At 38.6% G+C, this 20,965-nt stretch overlaps 1 protein-coding gene across 1 annotated transcript in view; it reads left to right on the plus strand.

Moving 5' to 3' along the window:
• LOC100647228 (peroxidasin) overlaps positions 1-20,965 on the plus strand; it is a 347,948-nt gene that overhangs the window by 83,984 nt on the left and 242,999 nt on the right. The window contains exons 3-4 of the mRNA XM_012313323.3: positions 11,525-11,670; positions 20,727-20,800. Of these exons, the coding sequence (XP_012168713.1) occupies positions 11,592-11,670; positions 20,727-20,800 (153 nt within the window). The 5' untranslated portion in view covers positions 11,525-11,591. The remainder of the gene's footprint in view (positions 1-11,524; positions 11,671-20,726; positions 20,801-20,965) is intronic.

Consider the following 20,965-nt stretch of genomic DNA (forward strand, 5'->3'; position numbering starts at 1 on the left):
ATTTTTGTGCTATTCGACCGATATCGCATGTTCTTTCGAAAAACGTAAAACATCATTGCCATTTCTTACGTATGGAATTGCTGTGCGATGAAAGTTGGAAAGCGACCAAAGAATTAAGAAAACGACGCTTATAGGAATTCATTTACGAAGAATTATATTTTTCTCGAATGTAGCGACGGTAGTAACAGCGGTAATACTCTTTGAGTCTGACGTACGCGGTACAATATCGCTGCAACTATTTACCTCTAACTTGATCTAATTCATTCCGTCCTAATTCTACGTTCCAACTGTGATAAAATCTCGCGAGACTAGAACTTAATTGCATTAGTACCCTTGCGCAACCGAATGTCTTCATTTTGTTTCTCCGCTTCTTGTTTCAATTAAAATATTAATTTTCCAACGTGGAAGTACATTAATACAATATTATTGTAGCGGATTACGTCCTTTTCTCCCTTAAACGCTTCAATTTCATTTTCCAAACCTCGTAACGTAATATTAGCGTGAAATAATATTCTCCCTTGTTCGCAAGACCAAAAAAAAAGAAAGAAATAGAAAGCTAAGGATAGGAAAAAATCGAAATTAAAAATAGGAAAAACGAAAGATAATAAAACGTTGGTCAAATGGAATATGGCTTTGTATGGAAACGAAAATAAAAGGAAGTAGTTGCAGTTGATCGTCCTTGGAGTTGGTTGTCCAGGTATAATAAACGAGTTCTCGTGCGATTTGTTCGCGACCGCGCGTGCACGTAGAAACAGAGGCTTACACGGTGGCATGGTGTGACACGTATTTTATGGTTGTGTAGAACATGGCCTGGCCAGGTTGTAACGCAGTTGTTTGCCGCGCTTGTTACCGCTAACTAATGTATTTCCCGCCCATTCGATACCGCGATCCACCGATCAAGGGATCCACTGAAAAACGATACAAGTGGGGGATTAGTAGAGTGGTAACGGGGAAATGATAAAAAGTACCGGACAAATTGGACGTTGTGAACATAGGGGATAGCGGAACGGAAAGACCATGACGATTTCCAAGTCGCTGTTCCCGCTTGTTTACTAGTTTTACCGACAGCGCACGCTAATTTGTCGCTTGTTATACAAAGTGTTTCAAGTAGAGAATATATTTCAGAATCGTATATTTAGCGATGCTCACAGCTTAACGTACAAAGTGTTGCAAACGTGGAACGTCAATTTACTAATGGATTTCGACTCTGGAGGCGCAAGTGACGCCGAAATCGCGTCTACTTGCTCTCTTAATTTCTTGATCCTCGCCCTGAACAATTTACGTCGACGTACATCTGCGTGAAATTTTACTCGAGAAAATATTAAACGAAACGATACGATTTTCTTTCTTCGATGTTGCAAGATCTACCAAGACGTACCGAGTAACTTTCGTAAGAAATTCTTGCGATGTAACGATAGACACGTTCCTCGATGTTTAACCGAATCGTTAACGGAAACGAGTAAAACATGCCCGAGGCGGAACGATAAATCCATTTTAATCAACAGGAATATTTCACGCGCGAGCGTTCGAATAAATAACCTGGCGCAACAAGACAAAAACAACCGAGAGGAAGAAGTAAAATACGGGGGAGAAAAATCTCGGAGCACATTTTCAAAGTGTGCGCGACTTAAACGCGAGCAACATAACGAATGAAGAAAATAGTAGAATACGAGGTAGATGGGGGAAAAAGGAAGAGCGTAGCCGAATAAAAAGGATGCCGAGGAGAAGAACAGGCAGGGAAATAAAAGCTAGCAGAGGGCTCGAGTAAATTACAACGCGTAGAATGTCCCCCGGAAGGGAAAGGCGCATGGTGTATCGCGGTTGGCGAGAAGTTGTTCGTTTTTTCCTGAACAGAAACGAATGTCCAGCGTCATAGGAGCCTTCTGGTATTTATTTTTTCTCTGGAAACGGTTTTTCGATTCGTCTATCGGCGATCGATCGCCGAACAACGCCGCGAGATCGTTTGTCGAATGGACCGCAGAGCGCGTGTGCTTTTTCTCTGGCGTTATTCGTGGGCAAAAAGGAAGGCGCGGACGCCACCGGCATAGAAACAGGGTCAACAAGTGCCGCTATTCCGCGATGCATCTGTACGAGTAGGAATTTCAAGAGAGACTGTAACCTCGGTACGCGTAGTTCACCATCGGGTTGTATCTGTGTCACTTTTTCGGAGGATCGATCGCTGTTCCGGCGTTTTCGATGCGATCCAAGCTGAAATTCGTTGCGTTTGGTTATCTACTTGGAGACTTGGCCGATTTTGATGGGTTTAGACGCGGGAAACGGGTCGACGTTGAAATATTTCGATAACTTGGAGATTTAGATGCGACGCGAGTTGCGTGTTGAAACAACTTTTGAATTTGAAATATCGATGTATAGATCGCGGATGTTTGGACGTTTATAGGAAATATAAGGGCGTGCAGGCTATAAAACGCATGTACAATTTACGAGCATGTACAGAGTGTTCGAGGTAAAGTACTCGTTATAAGCATCGTAACTTGACTATTCTTATAAATCGTCCGCGGTATTCGAAGTTTCGGCGCAGTCGAATAAACTGGTTCGCGCAAATACAGAGCAGCTCGTTCACTGCCAGGCAAATTTTATTTGTCGCGAAGACGGTACGAAAGTGGCACTTACAGTAACTTGAAAATGAAAATGAACATTACGAGATTACTCGTAGCTGGTGTCACTGAATAAAATTCCTGTTCCGACGCCACAAACTACGAGATATCTAGTATCTTCATCGTTAAAATAACGAAACGGGTCTCTTAATTTCGTCAGTCGTCGCAATCGATCGTACGAATTGGTCCATTGATAAATATATCTTAAAAACAACGAACCAGTCGATAAAATTGTGTCGATCGAACCCAATTAACACGAATATCGGAAGGGTAACGAGTGACGGGTAAAACGTTAGGATAAAACACGAAGAAACACGTAGAACCGTTGTTATCATAGATCAATTCGTTAAATTTGCTGTTAAAGTAATCACAATGTGACTGGTTATTTCACAACGTAGCGAACAAAAGTTAGACGAACCGCTTCTTCAGACTCGCGTCAAACGTAGAAACATGAAATGCAACGAGCAGCGTACGCGTGTTCGTTGCAATTTCCGCAGTTGTTGCTCCTATATACATCTATTTTTTCCAATCACGCCCGACTAATGCGACATAGTTGAAAGAAAAAGAGCCAGTCGACACATATACGTAGCTTGAAAAAAGCTACGGATGAATAGGGACGTCGGAAGATCGTGAAAACTGATAACAAATGCATCGTGTTTATTCAGGTTCGCTGTCGTATTAAGAAAAGTCTTTTGTTCTCTCGCCAACGTCATGTCGCTGTTCGAGTTATTAGCGTTTTTTACCTTTCTTGCGTCGACGTACAGTGATTTGATCTCAGCGTAGAAGGAAAAAGAGAACTGCACGGTTCTCTCGGTTTCAAGAAGATATCACGGTGCTCGCTCGAACATCGATATTTGTCCGATATGAAAATGTTTGTGAAAATAAATTGTGCATCGCATCGAGAAGCGAAAACGTATCGCGCGGTGATATTTCTGTAGGTATTCAGTCGTGACAGATTTTGAATGAAACGTACAAGGTGTGCTAGTAGCAAAACGTGTTAATAGCGTTAGTATTAGTACACGGAACGACGCTGGAATATTCTACGAGTAAAAATAAGAAGAAGCTGTTGTATGTTTAAAGACAGAGTAACGAACGATTCGTTAACAAATTATAATATAATAAAATGATAACAACGGATTGTGCATCCTTTAAATCTAACAATTAGACGCGTATCGCTAACGGGATTAAAGCTGAAAGAGTCTCGACATCGAGTCTGGGTGAACAAATACGATGTTCTCGAGCATATCGACGGCATTGTGGTCGGATAGTGCTACTTAAGCTTTGACCTTTGAACGAATAGGAGATTCGGTGAAAGGATGGTCTGTATTCGTGTATCGGTCATTACAGATAATTCTTTGCCTCTTGATCAGAAACGGAATAGAAAAGCTGTTCGAGGTTCTGTCCGGATTACTTTTGTAAAGACTGCCTTTCCTATTCACTGAATTTGTTCGTTAGAAATAAAGACAGAAAGAAAATGGGAGGAAGAAACGTGATTCGCGTAGCCGGTGCATCGATTGCGGTGTCGGTTACCTAAAATACAGGCCCCAGTTTTCGTATAGCCAAGCCGACGTCGAAATAAGGGAAAACCACTCGACTGAATTTCGTTCGATGCTTCTGTTACGCTAAATTTCCGAATTCTCCGTCCTTTAGCCTTTCCCCGAATTATCCGCGGTCACTCGACGAGAGTGTTCGATCGCGGACAAATTGCATAAAAATCTCCAAAAATACTCGTATCGGTCGAGCTGGTATTTAAAGATTCGCGAGAATTGTATTTTTCCTAACTTTCCCGTGGGCTATCCACGTCAACTTTAAATCGTGGCCAGCAATGTCGATAAAATTATCCTTCGGCAAACTATCTTACAAATAAATTTTCGTAAATATGCGATAAATAGTAACTCGACTTTAAAAGAGAATATCAGTTCGTTTTTCAATACCAGAAATTTGAAAGTGCAAAAATGCTGGGAACGCGCGTAGCACACGAGAATACATCAAATATCCAAAGTCTAACGTAACCTAAATTTTACGTCCGATGAAATAAATGTGTGTCCGAACGTATAATACTCGTTAAAATATTCAATGCGCGAAGAAACATATCTTTCCTTAGGCCATAACGCCATTACCGAAATATATTCACCGGTGTCGCATGATTCAGCTACTCGTTATGAATCCGAATAAATCACAACTTCGTACAAAAGGAACGATCGAAGTTTCATCGAGGACAGTTGACGGAATGTGGCAGTTTCCGCTAGACTACTGCGTCTTCTAGCAGTAGTCTGACGGTAAGCGGTAGATCGATCGATTTTGGCACTAGGACCTCGGCAATTGTAGTTTCGAGCAATGTTTGCTCAATAAACCTCTGTGGACCCGACAAACTAACCGCTATTAGCCGCGGGCTCTCGAGCTGGAAGTTATTAATTGCATTGGTGGCACGGACCCCCGTGTAAACCATTGGGCACACGAGAAATTAGGGTGTTCCTCGTGAAACGCTGAATAACTGAATCGCGCCACTTGCACGAGCTGCACTTTGACGACGTATTGCCTGTCCGTTCGCTTCCGATTATTAAATTTCACATACGGCGTCCGTCGTCTACCCGTCTAACCGATGGTAGATCTATCGATAGAGATCACGTGTCTGTGAAATTATTATTAATTATCGTCCCTTCGGTCGCTATTGTTTCCATCGACAATGGAGAATGCTTGGCGAAGGATCGGTACTTGCTTAAGGGATGAAACGGTAGTTAGAAATCACAGCGTTGTAAATTATTTAGTTCGCGTTCGTTCGAGTCGCTCGAATCTCTTTTTAACTCTTTTTTATTTACTTAGTTTGAAATATTCCTTCAAATTTCTGCTATTCTGCTTGATCGAGTCTGTTGAGGTTGAGGTCGATTCATCGAAGAACGAGTGGATGAATTTGTAATAGAAAAGTATATTGAAATAATTAAAGGTATAAGTACAAGTTTATGTTGATACAGATCATTACTCTCTTAGTGTTACTAGACAGTAAACAATGGAATGATAGGGAGCACGTTCATATATTTATAGCAAAAGGATATTACCAAAAAAGTTTGGCTCATAGTTTAGGCTAGAGGCCACAGGGAACATCAATAGAAATCTGTTTATCAGTTTCTTTGATCTTAGACCTTGCAATCCAAAACATAATGTATACTCAAGGGTACAATAATATGCAGCTTTTCTTATTTAGAATATTTCTGCGATACAGCAGTCTCCAGGTCAGGGATATACATAAATAAAGATGTAGAGTTTTTCTTGAAGTAGTTACTTCAACAAAGTCGCTCGACTTTGGATAATTTGAAACATTTTACCGATATAAATTTATTGTTTCATTTGATTTCTATGATTTATTTGGTTTCCTTATTTAAGGAATTGGGATAGAGCATATTGAGATGAAAAGAAGCAACGATTTTGGAAAAAAGATTTATCAAGATTCATATTGAAATAGTATTTGCGACAGAAATATTATCTGGAAGGTTATGCAAAAATCGTATGGCCAAATAGTTGGGGTTAATTTAAATGAAACAAGCACACGAGTGTGTTGATTTTATGAAATTCATTTGCCAGAGTTTATTAAGCGTTCACGTGTGTAAATAAGTTGAAACAAGATTATTATATTAATTAAACAATATAATATCCGTTCATGCTTAATGTAAAATATTAAGAGGAAATTTCATTAAAAAAACAACATATCCGGTGGAATTATTGTCCACGCACGGAATATTTTTATCGAATATCATATTTTACGAAAATTTGATACGCAAGTGTTTCGTGTATACATTTCTTTGTCATTTTTTCCTTCCCGAATTCACAACCATGCTCGAATTTCTTTCGCAGTGTTATATTAGTTTCCGTCACGAACCTCGAAACTCGAATTTAAAAAATTCACATACACGGACTCACGAAAACGTTCGAAATAAATTTCAAAATGTTTTATGCAACAAGTACAATACGGCCGTAAAATTGTTCTATGCTAAGCATTAAAATACTCTCGTGAGCCGGTATGTTAATGTAATTGCTATTAAATTGGAAAGATTTAGCGCGCACGAAGTGTGCCGCATTTTAACACCCGTACGATTTTCCAACCAGCTGAATAATGACGCAATTAATATAATGACATAATGAAATTTTTTCCCGGCTAATTGTTGAATTATCGCGCTACGAATAAATTGTTGTCCGCAAGTTGCGATGGAAGGCATGGCGTGTTGATTGCACAACGTTGTAACGTGTAAGCTTGTGCATTGCGGTAATCATGCGTATGTTGTAAGCTTGCAGTACCGCGAACCATGGACTATCAGTAGCGCAGTATGCAGTATAAGCTTTGTAGCGCGTCTAGTAGAAATTTTCAGCGGAAATAACGTTTCTGACAGTGAAATATGCAAACCGGAACGCCTGCAACCTAACTGTTTATTAATAACTCTATTCATAAGTTGGTAACTTAATCTTACAATGGCTTAAAAATCGCAATAAATAAAATAAATTTCGTTCGTTGGCCTGCTATTTCTATTTATTGAAATTTGAGCTTTTTAGTTTGCATATTGTATCTTTTCGTTTATCTTTCAGAATTATAAACCGATACTTTTGAAACGAGGAACCTCCATAATTCGTATAATAAACTTTCAACGTTTATTTCATATTAAGTTTTTGTTTTTCTAAATGTTAAACTGTATTTAAATTAATCCTATGTTACGCGTATATTCGCATGTGTATGCCCTTTAATGTTCTTTTTATTATCATGTAATTTTTACTTTACGATTTGTCTAGTTGGACATTCGGCAAATTTTTCTAGCTTTATTGCTAAATAAAATGAGGATGGCTACCCTCAACGGGATACCATCGTCCTTTAATGTTTGAAGGAAATCTTCGATCTTTATTTTTTAATATAATTTTAAGTTGAAACGAATATCCATCGATGTTTCGATAGAAAAAATCTCACAGTCCACTTTCTAAAATCGAATTATTAGTGTTCTATTTTCTAAAATGAATGAAAATTAATCGCTCGCGTACAAACGCTATTTCACAAGAAAATGAACAAATCGCGTAGAATACACGTAGTTCTTGGACGTGATAACATTAAGCCCTTTTCGCCACGATCCTGTCGAACTATCAATCCGCGCAGGATTTTAAAAAAAGGTTTCGTGCGCTCGTAACGAAAGCGAATGCATGTTCTTCGCTCATGAACAGATTACGCGATACGTTCGCGTGTTAGTTTCGCGCGAATTTGTTTTTCGTCCACCGTACGAAGCAACAGTAGGTTGTAATCCAGTCGCGAGAGGACAGTACGAGAATAAATACTGCCCTGTCCGTTTATTCGTAGCCCTTTTTCATTTTGTATTTGCCGTTAGTTACACGCGACCATGCAATAACGCACTTGCGTAATTTCTACCCTTGGTCAGCTTTCTCGACAAATTAACGCGAAACAAGAACGACACGAAGAAAAGAGGATATCTCATGGAATATTTATTTCGTTCTTGAGATTCGTTGTTCGATGGTTGCGTTGTACGATGCAGAAAATAGGAAATAATTTCTCCACTGAACTAGAATACATTCTACGCTATACGTTTCAATTGTGTTAATTTTTTAGTGTTTTGCGTAATTCTTTTTACAGGATTTCTTTTATCATCGTTCATATATAGGTCAGTTAATATCGCGTTTTACAACGTTTAGGATACTTACGTCGGATAAGCGTTTGGGAATAGGATGCTTTGAATAATTAACATCCAGGAGCAGGCTACTTTTGTAAACATTCTGTTACATTGTACTAGAAATAATTGAGCGCGCTAATGTTGTGTAAGCATCACGGTATCACGTACATTACCGGCCACTTCTGGGTATTTTCTCGTTAATCCAAGAAACCAAGAACACTTACGAGTTTAACGTAGTAAAACATGACGATACTCTGAAACGTTTTATTAAAGAAACATTTTTAGTATATACAATAGCAACGAAGAAAAATACAGATCCCGCAACAAAATATGAAAAACGAAAAGCGAAACATTTACGTTTCTTCGCTCTTCTCCCCCTTGTTCCCTGCACTATCACCTGGATTTCGTTAGACACCGAGGTAAAACTTTTTCATTCGCACAACTGCCACTTGTCGCGCGAGTACCACCTGCGTGAGACATCGAAATAATTTGGAAGTTTCTGGGTAGAAACGACAGCTGTTAGAACAGTTTGCCGAGGCAAGGACGAGAAGAAATTGTTTGTATTATGGTGGCTGTCTAGTCTAACAGGTATACAGCGGCTCACGAATATATTTCAACATTTACCATAGAAAATTTTGATAAACTCATTACGCGAATCGTGTGAAATTTCACTAACACTGCAGTTTCTGTACTCCATGATAATTGTGCAAAGGCTCTAATAATTCCAATATTTTACAAAGTTCAAAGTTCTTAAATTTGTTTTCAGGGAGTTTCGTGTAACACGTGATGATACAGGGTGGGGGGATAATCGTGGCACAACCGAGCAAGGGATGATTCCACCTGAAAGGATAAGAAAGAAATTTGCTGTAACATTTTTTCATTTGAAGCTTCGTAGTTTAAACATTTGTCCAGTATATTTCAATTTTTGCTAATTGCGGACTAAACGGGCGTAAATATTCGACAGAGGGTTCAGCTACGTTTGAAAATGAGTCAAAAGCGTGGAATAATATTTTTTCATAAGACGCTTCATCTCCGAGAAAAATAAATTTGGAAATGTACCACGAGCGTGTCCTCAAACGGAAAAATCTTATTTCACATTTTTTACTTATCTTCACGCGTACAGTAATCTCCTGTGGATTGTTTATTCATACACCTAGCCGATATTCAGCCAAACGATAATACACACAGTTCACCAACTTGGAAACTCGATTTTCTCAGAAACGAAGCGTCGTATGAAAAATGTTTATCCTATATTTTCCACTTATTTTTTCATTAAAAATCGATCATTCCTTGTCCGGTTGCGCTACGACTACCGCTCGACTCTGTATATTCGTAAAATGTTTCTATAGGTTGCAGTGAAATTTCCAAGCGTTTCGTACAAGGCGCGTAACATACTCTCGTAAAAGACTGTTATAATCGTTCGAATAATTTCGCGAGCAACCGCGAAGGCTTTCGCCTACGGGTCTAAATCGTACGTTAGGTGGAACGAATTGTGACGACCCTGTGAAAGGGTTGCGAGGGTGCGGCATGACGGTGCGGAGTTCAAGAGTTGCCGATAGATTCATTACGACGGTGGCATCAGGAAACTTGAGGGAGAAGCGTGTTTTCGGTCGAACTTCCGGTCAAATTGAATCACACGGAATTTCGTGGTAACAATCTTCTATTTGACTTGGACCGACCGTCTGATTTACTGCGGCCTTTGAGTCTACATACGTCGTTCAAAGCGATTGACTCGAACGGGAACTCGCTTTGTCTGCCTGACGAGTTTCGTTCTTCCTACGGATTCTTTTGAAACGACCGGGCAAATTGGTCTTCCTTTATCGTTCGGTTGCTCGTTTTTTAAACGTTTCTCAATACGCTCCGCCAAAGTTGCAATTGTTTAGTCCGCATTTGTTCCCTATGGATTTTGTTACGTTAAATTGTTTTTGAACTCGTGCGTTCATTAAAATCTTCGTATTCGTGTTAGTTTATTTCGTGTTCCTTTTGCGATCTCGTATAACCTTTCTGCAATATTATTCTACACTCGTGTCGCATCATTCTGTGTAATTTATTTCTTGAAGTAGGAAACTTTGCCTTGCAATAGCGTAATGGACAATTGACAAAATTTCGAGATAAAACGCAGCTGCGTTTAAAGGACTAGTTCACTGATTTTCATCCGATGATTATCGAATAAAACGTTAGGACGATCGAGAGATTACGTGCTTACATTTCCATTATTTTCCACTTCCTTTCTTTCTCGTTATTTCATAATCATCTCGCTAAAATCAATGGAAAATGAACTTGTTCTACACGAGGTACGAATTTTTAAACACGTAACGATTACACGTGCGAGAAATAAGGGCGCGTTAGATACGAACGATAATTTTAAATACAGCAATACGCGCGTAAAGTAAATTATTTTAATATTAGTAAAAAAAAATTGCAATGTAGAAAGATATTCTATTAAATGTTCTACCGTATTTGCATCGGTTTCGCCTCAATTTCAAATTTGCATTGACCACGAACGTCCGCCCTTCGACAGGAATTTTTTCCCTCTATAAATAATTCAAATGAAATATGAATTTCGAAAAGGGGAACAGACCCGTTAGAAATTCATTAAGACGATATTTGCAAAGAAGCGAGACACTGGAGAGTATACCGGGCTTTTCAGCGTGTAAAACTGTTAATCCGGCTGGCGAAAGGGTCGATCCTTTTTCTGGGACATATACATAGATCGGTGGAGTAACGCATTGATCTCTGGGCTGGCTTTGTGTCTCGTGAACCCGATTGGGTCAACCCCAGGCAACCGGAGGTGTTATTTCCAAGTCCAGGGGGATTTCGGTAGGCTTGCCGGGATCGTTTGACATCGTGCACTGGGGTGGCTGAGTATAATTAACGACCGCATTCGTCTTGTTCCACGCTTTATCTTTAATTATCCAACGATAAGGTTCAATCGTCCGTGTCAATTTGTCGACGTAATCTATCACCGCACGCTTCAAGCTTTATATCCGAAAGATAAGATTTATATAAAGATCTCTATTTGAAAATTGGTTTGCTCGATAAAGGAGAATCTTTAAAAAAAGGAGGATTTTACGAGTGAAATGTTACGAAATTCGAAACACGAAACGCAAAGATAAATAAGCATAAAGTTAAACGTAAAGAGAAGATAAGAATAAAAAAAGAAAATGAATAAAAATGTATTTATCGTGTTCTGCTGGCGTGATCTTGAAATATTACGAATCTATACTAAATATGGTTGTATTAAAATTTCAGATCAGAAGGAGACGAGAGCCACCGCGTCTCAACTTTCGAAACAGAGATGAGTTGAGAATCGACTACGATGTTGAGTCGTCTTTCGGCCGTGGTGGCCTCCATTTTGGTTCACCAGCTACACGTTTTGTGTGCTGCCACCTCATTAGGTAAGCGTATGCAAATTTCCAACGGTTAATTGTTTCACATGGTTAAATGTCTTTTATTCGACTCTCTCCGCTCTACAATCGTACTCTTCTATTGTCCGTACCATAAAAGTAACTTACATATCTTTTATGCCAGCCAGTTAACGATATCGTGGAACTTTGAATTTTTTTCTCTTACGTATATTCCGTCCTATTTCGCTTTTATTCGAAACATTCGCGTTTAATTCGATTTACTTGAATTTGCTAGATACGCGGGATAATTTGATTCGAACGAATACAGGGCAGCTGTCAATATCAATTTTGCATTGTTCAAATATTAGCGCGACGCAGATTTTTACCAAATTGGAATCAAGGTTTGCGGATAAACAAATATTCCTCGTTCTATCGAAACAAATACATAGTTTTGAAACGTTCTTCCTTTTTTACGCTGTTCGAGAGATATTTCACACTCTACTCTGCGATACTTACACCGGCTGTTCTACAAATTGCGAATATATTATTTGTTGTTGGACCGATCGAATCATACGATTCTTCGGTGAATGAAACTGAAAATAACAGCGAGCTTTAACAAATAACAAGCGTTAACAAACAAACGCTTATAAACGCCGAACGGTAAAATAAAAGTGAAAAATTATTTTACGTATTTATGACCAAAGGACAACGTACGAGTTTAGTGGAATATCGTGTATGTCTATGAAATACAATTGTATACAACTGTAGTCGCTAATAATCCTCGGAGATGGATTAAATAAATAAATTTAAAAAATAGAAAGAAAAATGGTGAACACCGATAAAATATTTTTCTTTTCAAATATTCGGTAGAGAAATCTGAAAAACTCGTAAACATTTCTTTACTTTTTCGCAATGGATAGCAAAAAGGGAAACATATATACTGGGTTGTCAACTAAGTGATTGCGGATTTTCTCATTATCACGAAATGACAAGATCCGCAATCACTTAGTTGTCAACCCAATATTTGTCGTTTTTAAATCGGAATTTAAACAACCAGTCGCGTTTTAACGACTGCTGACGGAAATTCGGTCAGGTCGCAGTTGGTTTCTCCAGTTGCGTTCGTGTTAGCTGAAATTCAGGATATCTGATTCCTTGTCTTATCGAGACAGAAAATATCGAGGCGCGATTGTGAAAGTCAGCTATCAGTGAGGGGTCGATTATACGCGTTGAGTAACGGGCTGTGGGACGAACGGTCCGCTTCCAGACATTGTCCTATAATTTTCCAATTAAGGCATTGGATTCCCATAAATCCCATGGCCACGGATAGGATCCATAAATTCGACGCTGTACCGAGCGACAAGTCACGTACCGTTCGATGTGGTTTTCGATTCGAAAACCGCCACTTACGTTGTCCAATTTGAAATTGGAAAATGCTGCAAGAAAATGTGATCGGTTTAGTTTATTTCACCTTATATTAATTACAAATATAAATATCTAGACATTTTGAGTAATTTGATGATATTTCCATTTATATCCTTTCGTTGATAAATATATTATTTATTACAGTTTCTTATTTTATTATATTCCTTACAACGAAAATTGGAAGAAAAGAGGAGTCGTATCATCGAAGCAGTTTAAAACGCGGTTGCCTGCGCAAACAATTTCCTTTGTACCACGGAGCTTGATACGAACCGGTCGAGTAATACCACGGACGACATTCCCGAGACGTATTTCGAAATCCTGACCGGTAACCGCGTTTATCCTTCTTGCAAGATTATGTGCATCCGTCTTTCTAGCAGATATTAGAAGTCCTTTCGTTTCTTCTCTCTTTCGCCACTCTGTATAGCTGTATAGTCGTTGAATTCAGCTTCCGAGATTGGTCCTACCAGAAAGGACCACTTCTCTCTCTCCTTCTCCATTTTCCAGGCTCTTTCTCTGTCTTGCTTCAAACTGATAAATTTTCCCAGGATTATCCCGTCGTCCTATCTAAAATCGTTTGAAACCCGAGCAGAGAAATCGGTTTGGGGAAACCAAACGCATTGACAAGCTTAGAAATGTGTAACGCAGTAATCATAATACGATCGGTACAAGGAAGATTCTACGTGAAAAAATAAGTCGAAAATGTAGGATAAAGTTTGTTTCGAAGAAAATCGAGCTTGAAAGTTTATCGGGTGCGCTTGAACTTGGATAATTTCGCAGTGTACAGCGGCGAATAATAAAGAGGAGGAATTTTCCACGCTTATGAAAACAAATCGAAAATTTGGAATTTCTAGTTTGGAAATTCGAAAATTGGTCGAGAACGAGGACAAGGCGGATTTTTAATTAAGTACCTATGTTAAAACTATACTCCCTTGAAAACGAGGCCTTAAATATTCATTCTATTCAGTCGGCAATTAGCCAGTTTCGCGCGTAAAAAATAAATTTTCAAATTGGATTTTCTCAAAAAGAAAAAGAAAATCTGAGCAATCGCTTCCTCGTAGTACGATCGCTGGAAGGGATGGATCCCTTGTGTAGCAGCGGTCGAAAATTCAAGGAGAAACCGAGATAGTTTCGCGGTTAGATATGTTAAAACGGTTTTTCGGCAAATAACTCGGAATCGGCTAGTATCTTTTTCACCGGTGGAAATAAAAACGGCTGGTTTCCACGTTGTAAGTCTTTCCGGAAGAACGGCCCAACGCCGTTTCAACCGCCGAATTTGATGGAAAGATATTGCTTCCCCTTGCGGTCTCTCGAATTCTACTTTCCTTACTTTATTTCCCTCGGCTGGCTGTGTCTCTTTCAGCCGCCACGGCCTTTATAACCGACGGAGATTGCTCAGTTTCTCCGGTTTCGACTCAAAGGAACTTTATTACTTTTTCCAGCTTTTCAATCGCGGCTAACGCGACAATAACGCGGCAAAAAATCGCTTACTTTGTTACATTTCACGTTTCCCTTAATTTTAATGCCCCGTTCTCCGCAAAGCAGAGATTTTCATAGGATTCTAAATTCAGCAGCTACTTTTTCAACGATCAATTCTAACGTTACTTTTCGATTATGTAACATTAATTCTGCTGCTTTCGTCTAATCTCACCGTTATTGTTATATCGTGATTTGTTTCTTTTCAAGTTATTTCTTGTTCTTGTCTTAACAAACCTTTCGTCTCGTACTTCTTTTTGAAGGCGATCAGCTTTCGCGTTCGGAGAAAACGTTTCACACAAAGTTGCAGCGAAAAGGTCACGAACGCTGAGAATTCTTCCTTTATTTTAATCAAGCTCGTGATATTTTTTTTTGAATAATGATCTACGTGCTGTATATACAACGTGTACGAATTGTTGCACTCGTTATTGAAATATCGCAAGAGAAACATAACGTTTGAAAATGTTGAAAATCGTAGAACGGAGTATGTTAAGATATTAAAAAGCACGGAATGGAATAAATATGCTAAAATGTCGAAGTGATCGGAAGTTTTAACGGTTTGGCGCTTGGTAAAGTATAGCATAGGTGGCTGGAGCCTTGGAAGTTTTTAATGTTGTTCCAAGTTTTTCGATTTTTAGAGGAGCTTTTTTTCCGTAACAGGTAACGATTTTCGCGTAAAGTTTACGGTACAAAGTGTTTTGTATGGAGTTTAGAAGCTACCGTAGCCTCAATCTCAGTATGCTCCTGGGAGAAGGTTTTACAACTTCAAATTACTTTTACGTTATGAAAGTTAGCGGTTCCTATGCTTAGATGTTCGGGTTTAACATCTTAGCGTACTATTTCTTATCAAACTAGTTGGTACGTATTAATTACGTTTATATATTTGGTAAAGATCGTTTTAACTTGCGAGTATTATGTTCTCTCGACGATTGTATTTATTTAAACTTTTCTAAACGCTCTATGTGTGTTTCGAACGTAATCTCGAAACACATCGATAAACAAGATGACGCGATTTTTGCTTTTCGACCGAAAGCAAACCCGATAAACAAATAATATATTTATCTGAAAAAACTTTGAAAATTTTCTCTGTTTGTCTTGGCAAAAATATAGAAATTTACGTATACATCCGTTTAAATATCCGGCCGACCACGAACGTGCGAATTGCGTGCTATGATCGAGACACTGTGACGCGATATTTCAATATTTTCGCTCCTTAAACATTCGACGAACACACTGTACGTTTACCATCCTCTGTTATTCTTTTATTTGATCAAGATTCGAACGTCAGAAACATGGTGTTCGGGTGAACGCGTTAAAAAGCGACAGTAAATTAACAAGCCGAACGAGTGCCATACGAATACAAATGGAAGAGCCCGCGCGTGTTTCAATTTTATTCGCGACAAATAGTTGCGCGATCACCGCGGGAATTATGCAAGAATTGTTTCGATATATGCGCAGGCATACGCGTGCATATCTGGGAATCGCAGAGTGAAACGATGCGAGAAGCACGCAGCTGCGAGCCGAAGGCGATTAAATTAACGAGCAGCACTTCGTTCCAGCCTCGGCGAAATTACAAACCGAAGAAAGAGCGATTAAACAGAGTTATTATTCCAGTAGTCGATCGCGTCTTTGTTCGGATGCATTGCATCGATCGATTGAAATCTGCTTTCGCAAATATGTCGTTAACATTAAAGCTGCCACGCCAGTCAAATTGACTGGTTTTACAATTTTACTTTAAAATTCCTACTTCGTGTTATATTTTTATTCCGCAATGATGTAATGACCTTTGCAACGATAACTGAAAGAATAATATAATGAATTTTATTTTGTTTTTTATGTATTCAAACTAAAAATAATTTTGTATCGAGGATACTTATGCCAATAACGGTCAAAATGACTGCTATTTGTCAAAGTGTAAAAGGGTGCTGCGATCTGTTTTATCGAACCCCGATTAACCACTTTCCTCGTTTTCTAAACTTGCCACCCGTTTATTAAATTTTTACCGCGTATCATTCGATACGACGATATCAGTTATCAGGAAAATTCCGGAACGATCGCTAGATCTTTAATATTAGAAATACCACACCAGTGAGAGTGACTGGTTCTACAATTTTATAAATTTGTCAATCCTCGTTTAGGAATCATGGTCCCAGATGGATTAATAATACCAAAAATGTACTGCACAACATGGAATTCCTTCTGTAAGGGAGTAATAAATCAATAAATATAAAAATATTCTATTATTACGTATTTTTTAAAGACCAGTCGTTTTCATTGGTCTGGGTAGAAATAACTTCGTGTTAACTATCGGTAGTTCTAGTGTTAATTCGATGGTGTGTGACACGCGAAGATTATTGCCGGAGATTTACGAAAGACCTGTTAGTAATTTAACGCTAAAACGAGCGCGTGTAACTATATTTCTATCTCGGTAAAATTAAACATTAATTCCGCTGATGATACGTAGGCGTTTATGTTTTTTGCGAAAACAAAAGTCTGTCGTTTCGACTAGCCTGGCAGTTCCAGTATTAAAAAATAACATCCTCTACCAAAGAAAAAAAAAAAAAAAATAATAGTACATTTCAAAAACTGTATTCTTTCGACCATTTCGAAGCTTATCGTTTGAAATCGAATATCTCACGATAAAAAAAAACTATAATTGTTTGCGTAAAGAGAAGTTACATTCAATTGCTTCGTGTCAGTTTTCGGTTATAGTTACTTTGATAGTCATGAAATTCGATATCGAGATTTCCAGCTGGTGAAACACGACACAGATGACCCTTGTTTAATGAACTTCGATATCGGTAACCTGTGGTTGTAACATGCGACACAAACGATCCTGGAATTGGATACTAAGGAGGCTGGTCATGAAGGTTGCAGCGTGGATGATTTCGAGACAGTCGAGTCAAGTCAAGGTACCACAGCCCTGAATTCTGCATCCTACGATAATGGTGTCGGTTCTAATATTCTCTAGATAATGTGATCAATACCCTAAATTAACCAAAACGAATAAATGATTCGTATTTCTATAATGTGCTCTGAGTTAGCCTGTTACATATCTGTTAGTTAGACGATATGAAATTTTACTAAACTAAATCTAAACTTTGGTAAAGTTGAAAATGCGCATTCTTGTCGAATTCTATGACTTTGACAGCTTCTAAAGGATTATAGTCAGTGGTTTAAAAATTTGATAAGCATCAAAATTTCCCGAATTCTACGATTCTGGGGCATAGTTTAGTGTTACGTCCGGTGGTTTCAAGATTATTTCAAGTTAATCCTATTCCATTACGCTGAAGTCGTTGACGCTATGAGTTTGACTGTTCTGATGTTAGAGGTATACCCTACGACCACAGGATACTTGATACAAATTTCCACGGTCTTGCGGTTAACACTTTGACTGCCACGTCGAAATCACGTGTTTCGCTCAGGACGCCACGGGAGTATTTTTATTATTCAAAGCATATAATGACAAAATAATAATAAATTGACGATGTAAGATAACATTCTTCCCCAATGGACCTTTTATCTTATTGATGGTCACGGGTGACCACCGTGGCGCCTCGGTAACAGTTGATAGCGACATATTATAACAAGGCTTCGTTTATTTCAACAAACCATTCGCATTCGTTACTTCGTCGTAAGCAAAACGTCCAGAATATATCGTTGAAACGTGTAGAAGATATTAGTAAACGGTATTTGCTCATTCTATATATAATAGCAAGGTACGTGCACACTTCTAACTTCAATTATATGATTACAAAGCAGCATTTACGATTATTTTCTAAGCTGTGTTTATGATAATATTCGTAGATTACCCTTCAAAGATATGGATGCAAACACAGTGCACCTTTAGAAGCAAGATTTATTCTCATTTCTTTTTATCGATGTTCTAGTAAAAATGTTTAATCGTCCAATAGTGCACTTTTTATTTCAAAGTATCTTCTATTTGTCGGTTATATTCAAAATGCCCTAATTATCAATTTTGTAAGAAGTTCAAGCGCTCCGGTCACCAGTGACCACCAATGACCAAAGTGTTAAACTATGTTCGTTATTGAGACTTTTGTGGCCTCTTACCAATCGCGGATTCAAGCTTCCTATATTTCTGACCATCGAGCTTCACGTGCCTAAACTTGCCAACATGTTATATAATACATGGCTGCTATAGTACACGGTTCTTTACGTTTGTTCATCTTTTTTTGTTTCTCAGAATATTTTACAACTGGAAAATTGCAAAGCGATGTTCTTAAACGAACGACCGACGAACGTTGCCAAACTCGTCTAGCGAGGTAATTAATTAAAAAGTTTAACGTTGACGAAAACGTGCTACACACCCTTACTCGAAGTTTTCATACAGTTTCTCTCGCATCTAACAATTTCTATTTAATAATTTGCGTCGAGTAATATGAAAAATCAAAACTAAAATTGGAGTTTGAAGTAAACTTCGTTACAGATACAGCCTTCCTTTATTAAGTTTCAGCAAGATATAATCATTGTTACGAGCATAACTCAATAGGAGAACACTGTCAACCTTCTCTATTCGTGCTTTTTACGGCCGATCTCTTATTTCAAAGTTTTCCCTTGTTCTCTGGTATCCGACGCGGCGTGTAGCCTTGCGAGGGGAATACATTTATGTGTATCGTCTTGGAAACTCGCGTACGGCCGCGTGTGCTGGCTGCTGATAAGGCCATTCTATTCGTCGACAGTCGAACGAGTTTCCTTCTACTCCCCCTTGCAAAGTGAAAAACTTTTCCACTGCGCTGCACTCGTTCTCCAACTTGGCGATTGTTTCCATAGTAATTCGATTTTCTGCGTCTATTACACTAACGACGTGGTCGTTGCTGTTTGCACGCGGCGTCATTGCTTTTCTCCGACCCGACAACTGACAACGTTTTGTTTTTCTTTGCAAAACAGAATCCAGCCGCGGGATCTGCGTTCTGACGTTGATCTCGGTTTACTATGGTGATTTCGAACGATCGCCGAGGAAACTTTTATTCCTTTCTTGCCAGCAAAGTCTCTTTCATTTCTTTCGTCTCGTCGGAGAAACGAAGATTTGTTTGTTAAAAGGCAACACCAGTTAATCCGTTTTACTCGAAACATAAAGAATCTGTTCGTTCCATGTTGCAATAAAAATCTTATCGATCGTAAATAACCACACGATCAAACTCTTTTCTTATTTGTATCTTCTCTGGTCGTTCTAAACATTGAAATTTTTAGCATATTTTTGCGAATTTCCTATCTGGTATGTCTAGAACATTCTCCATAAGATTTAACTGACGAGATCACGGGATCGTCGATATATAATTGTTAATCCCACGAGCTTAGTTTCGAGGCTTAACCCAGTACAGTATGAAATACACACACGAACGATAGAAATACTACGCATTGCTGCAATGAAAAAATGCATCGATTGATTTTGTTTTATAACCACGTCATGCATACCATTTTTTGATGCATCCATCAAAAACATTTTTTAGATAAAAGTTTTACTCGTTTGGTTTTAGTTATATTTCGAAATAATAAAAAAGTATAAATGTTTTCCCAACGGAAACGTGTCAGATGCGAAAATACTAGAGCGAATACACGTACGTAGTTTCGTAGTAAATAGATATCCATGGAGCCGCTAAATTTTATTAAGCGCAACGGAATTTTAACCGTATTTCCCTCTATCGTATTCTTTGAATCGTTTTCTGCGCTTTTCTATCGTCGATATTTTTCAAATTCCCCTCAAGTTTAATTCTACGACGAAGCTAAACGTTATCGTACAACGCTAAGTATGTCTTTATCCGTCGAAGTAATGACGATTTAAAATTTAAAAATCGATCAAATAAGATAAAGATTTGAAATGAACTTTCGTCCTGAAATCGAATCAAAGCGTGAAAATTGTATCCTTCGAACGATTATGAGGAATATGATACATTCGAGGACCGCGTAACGAGGCCAATTCGGTTACGTATAATACCTGTTTAATCGGCCGAACGTTTCTATGGCGTTTAATGAAATTTTCGTTATCATGAAATAATGTACGTCGAATCGATTAATCAGGCTAACCACGCTCGTATTCGTTGGAATAATCAAGGGTGTCGTTCGTTTATTGTAACGAGAAGTGTGGATATAAGAGAGGGCAGTAAATCTGCGGGAAAGTTTAATTATATCGTTGTATCCGTGTAATAAAGCTTAGACTGCGAAACGTATAATCTGGTTCTAAATTGTTTCAGGTGCTAAGCCGTTTCCTGGACTGGAAAACCTGCCGAGGTCGTTCTGGCATGAGCTCAGTTCGCCTTTTACCGAGGTAAGTCGGCTGTATAATTGGAATGAGCAGTTAAAATGTCTTTTCGAAAAGCTACGAAGCCCACTTTTTGTCGCGTTTCTCCAGCTGCTTGTTGGACAAAGCGGTAATCTCTTTATGACGACGCGAAGCTGAACGCGACAAAAGTCCTTTCAAATATTTACGTTA

The sequence above is a fragment of the Bombus terrestris genome, chromosome 11 (genome assembly GCF_910591885.1).
Source record: "Bombus terrestris chromosome 11, iyBomTerr1.2, whole genome shotgun sequence".
Taxonomy (NCBI): Eukaryota; Metazoa; Arthropoda; class Insecta; order Hymenoptera; family Apidae; genus Bombus; species Bombus terrestris.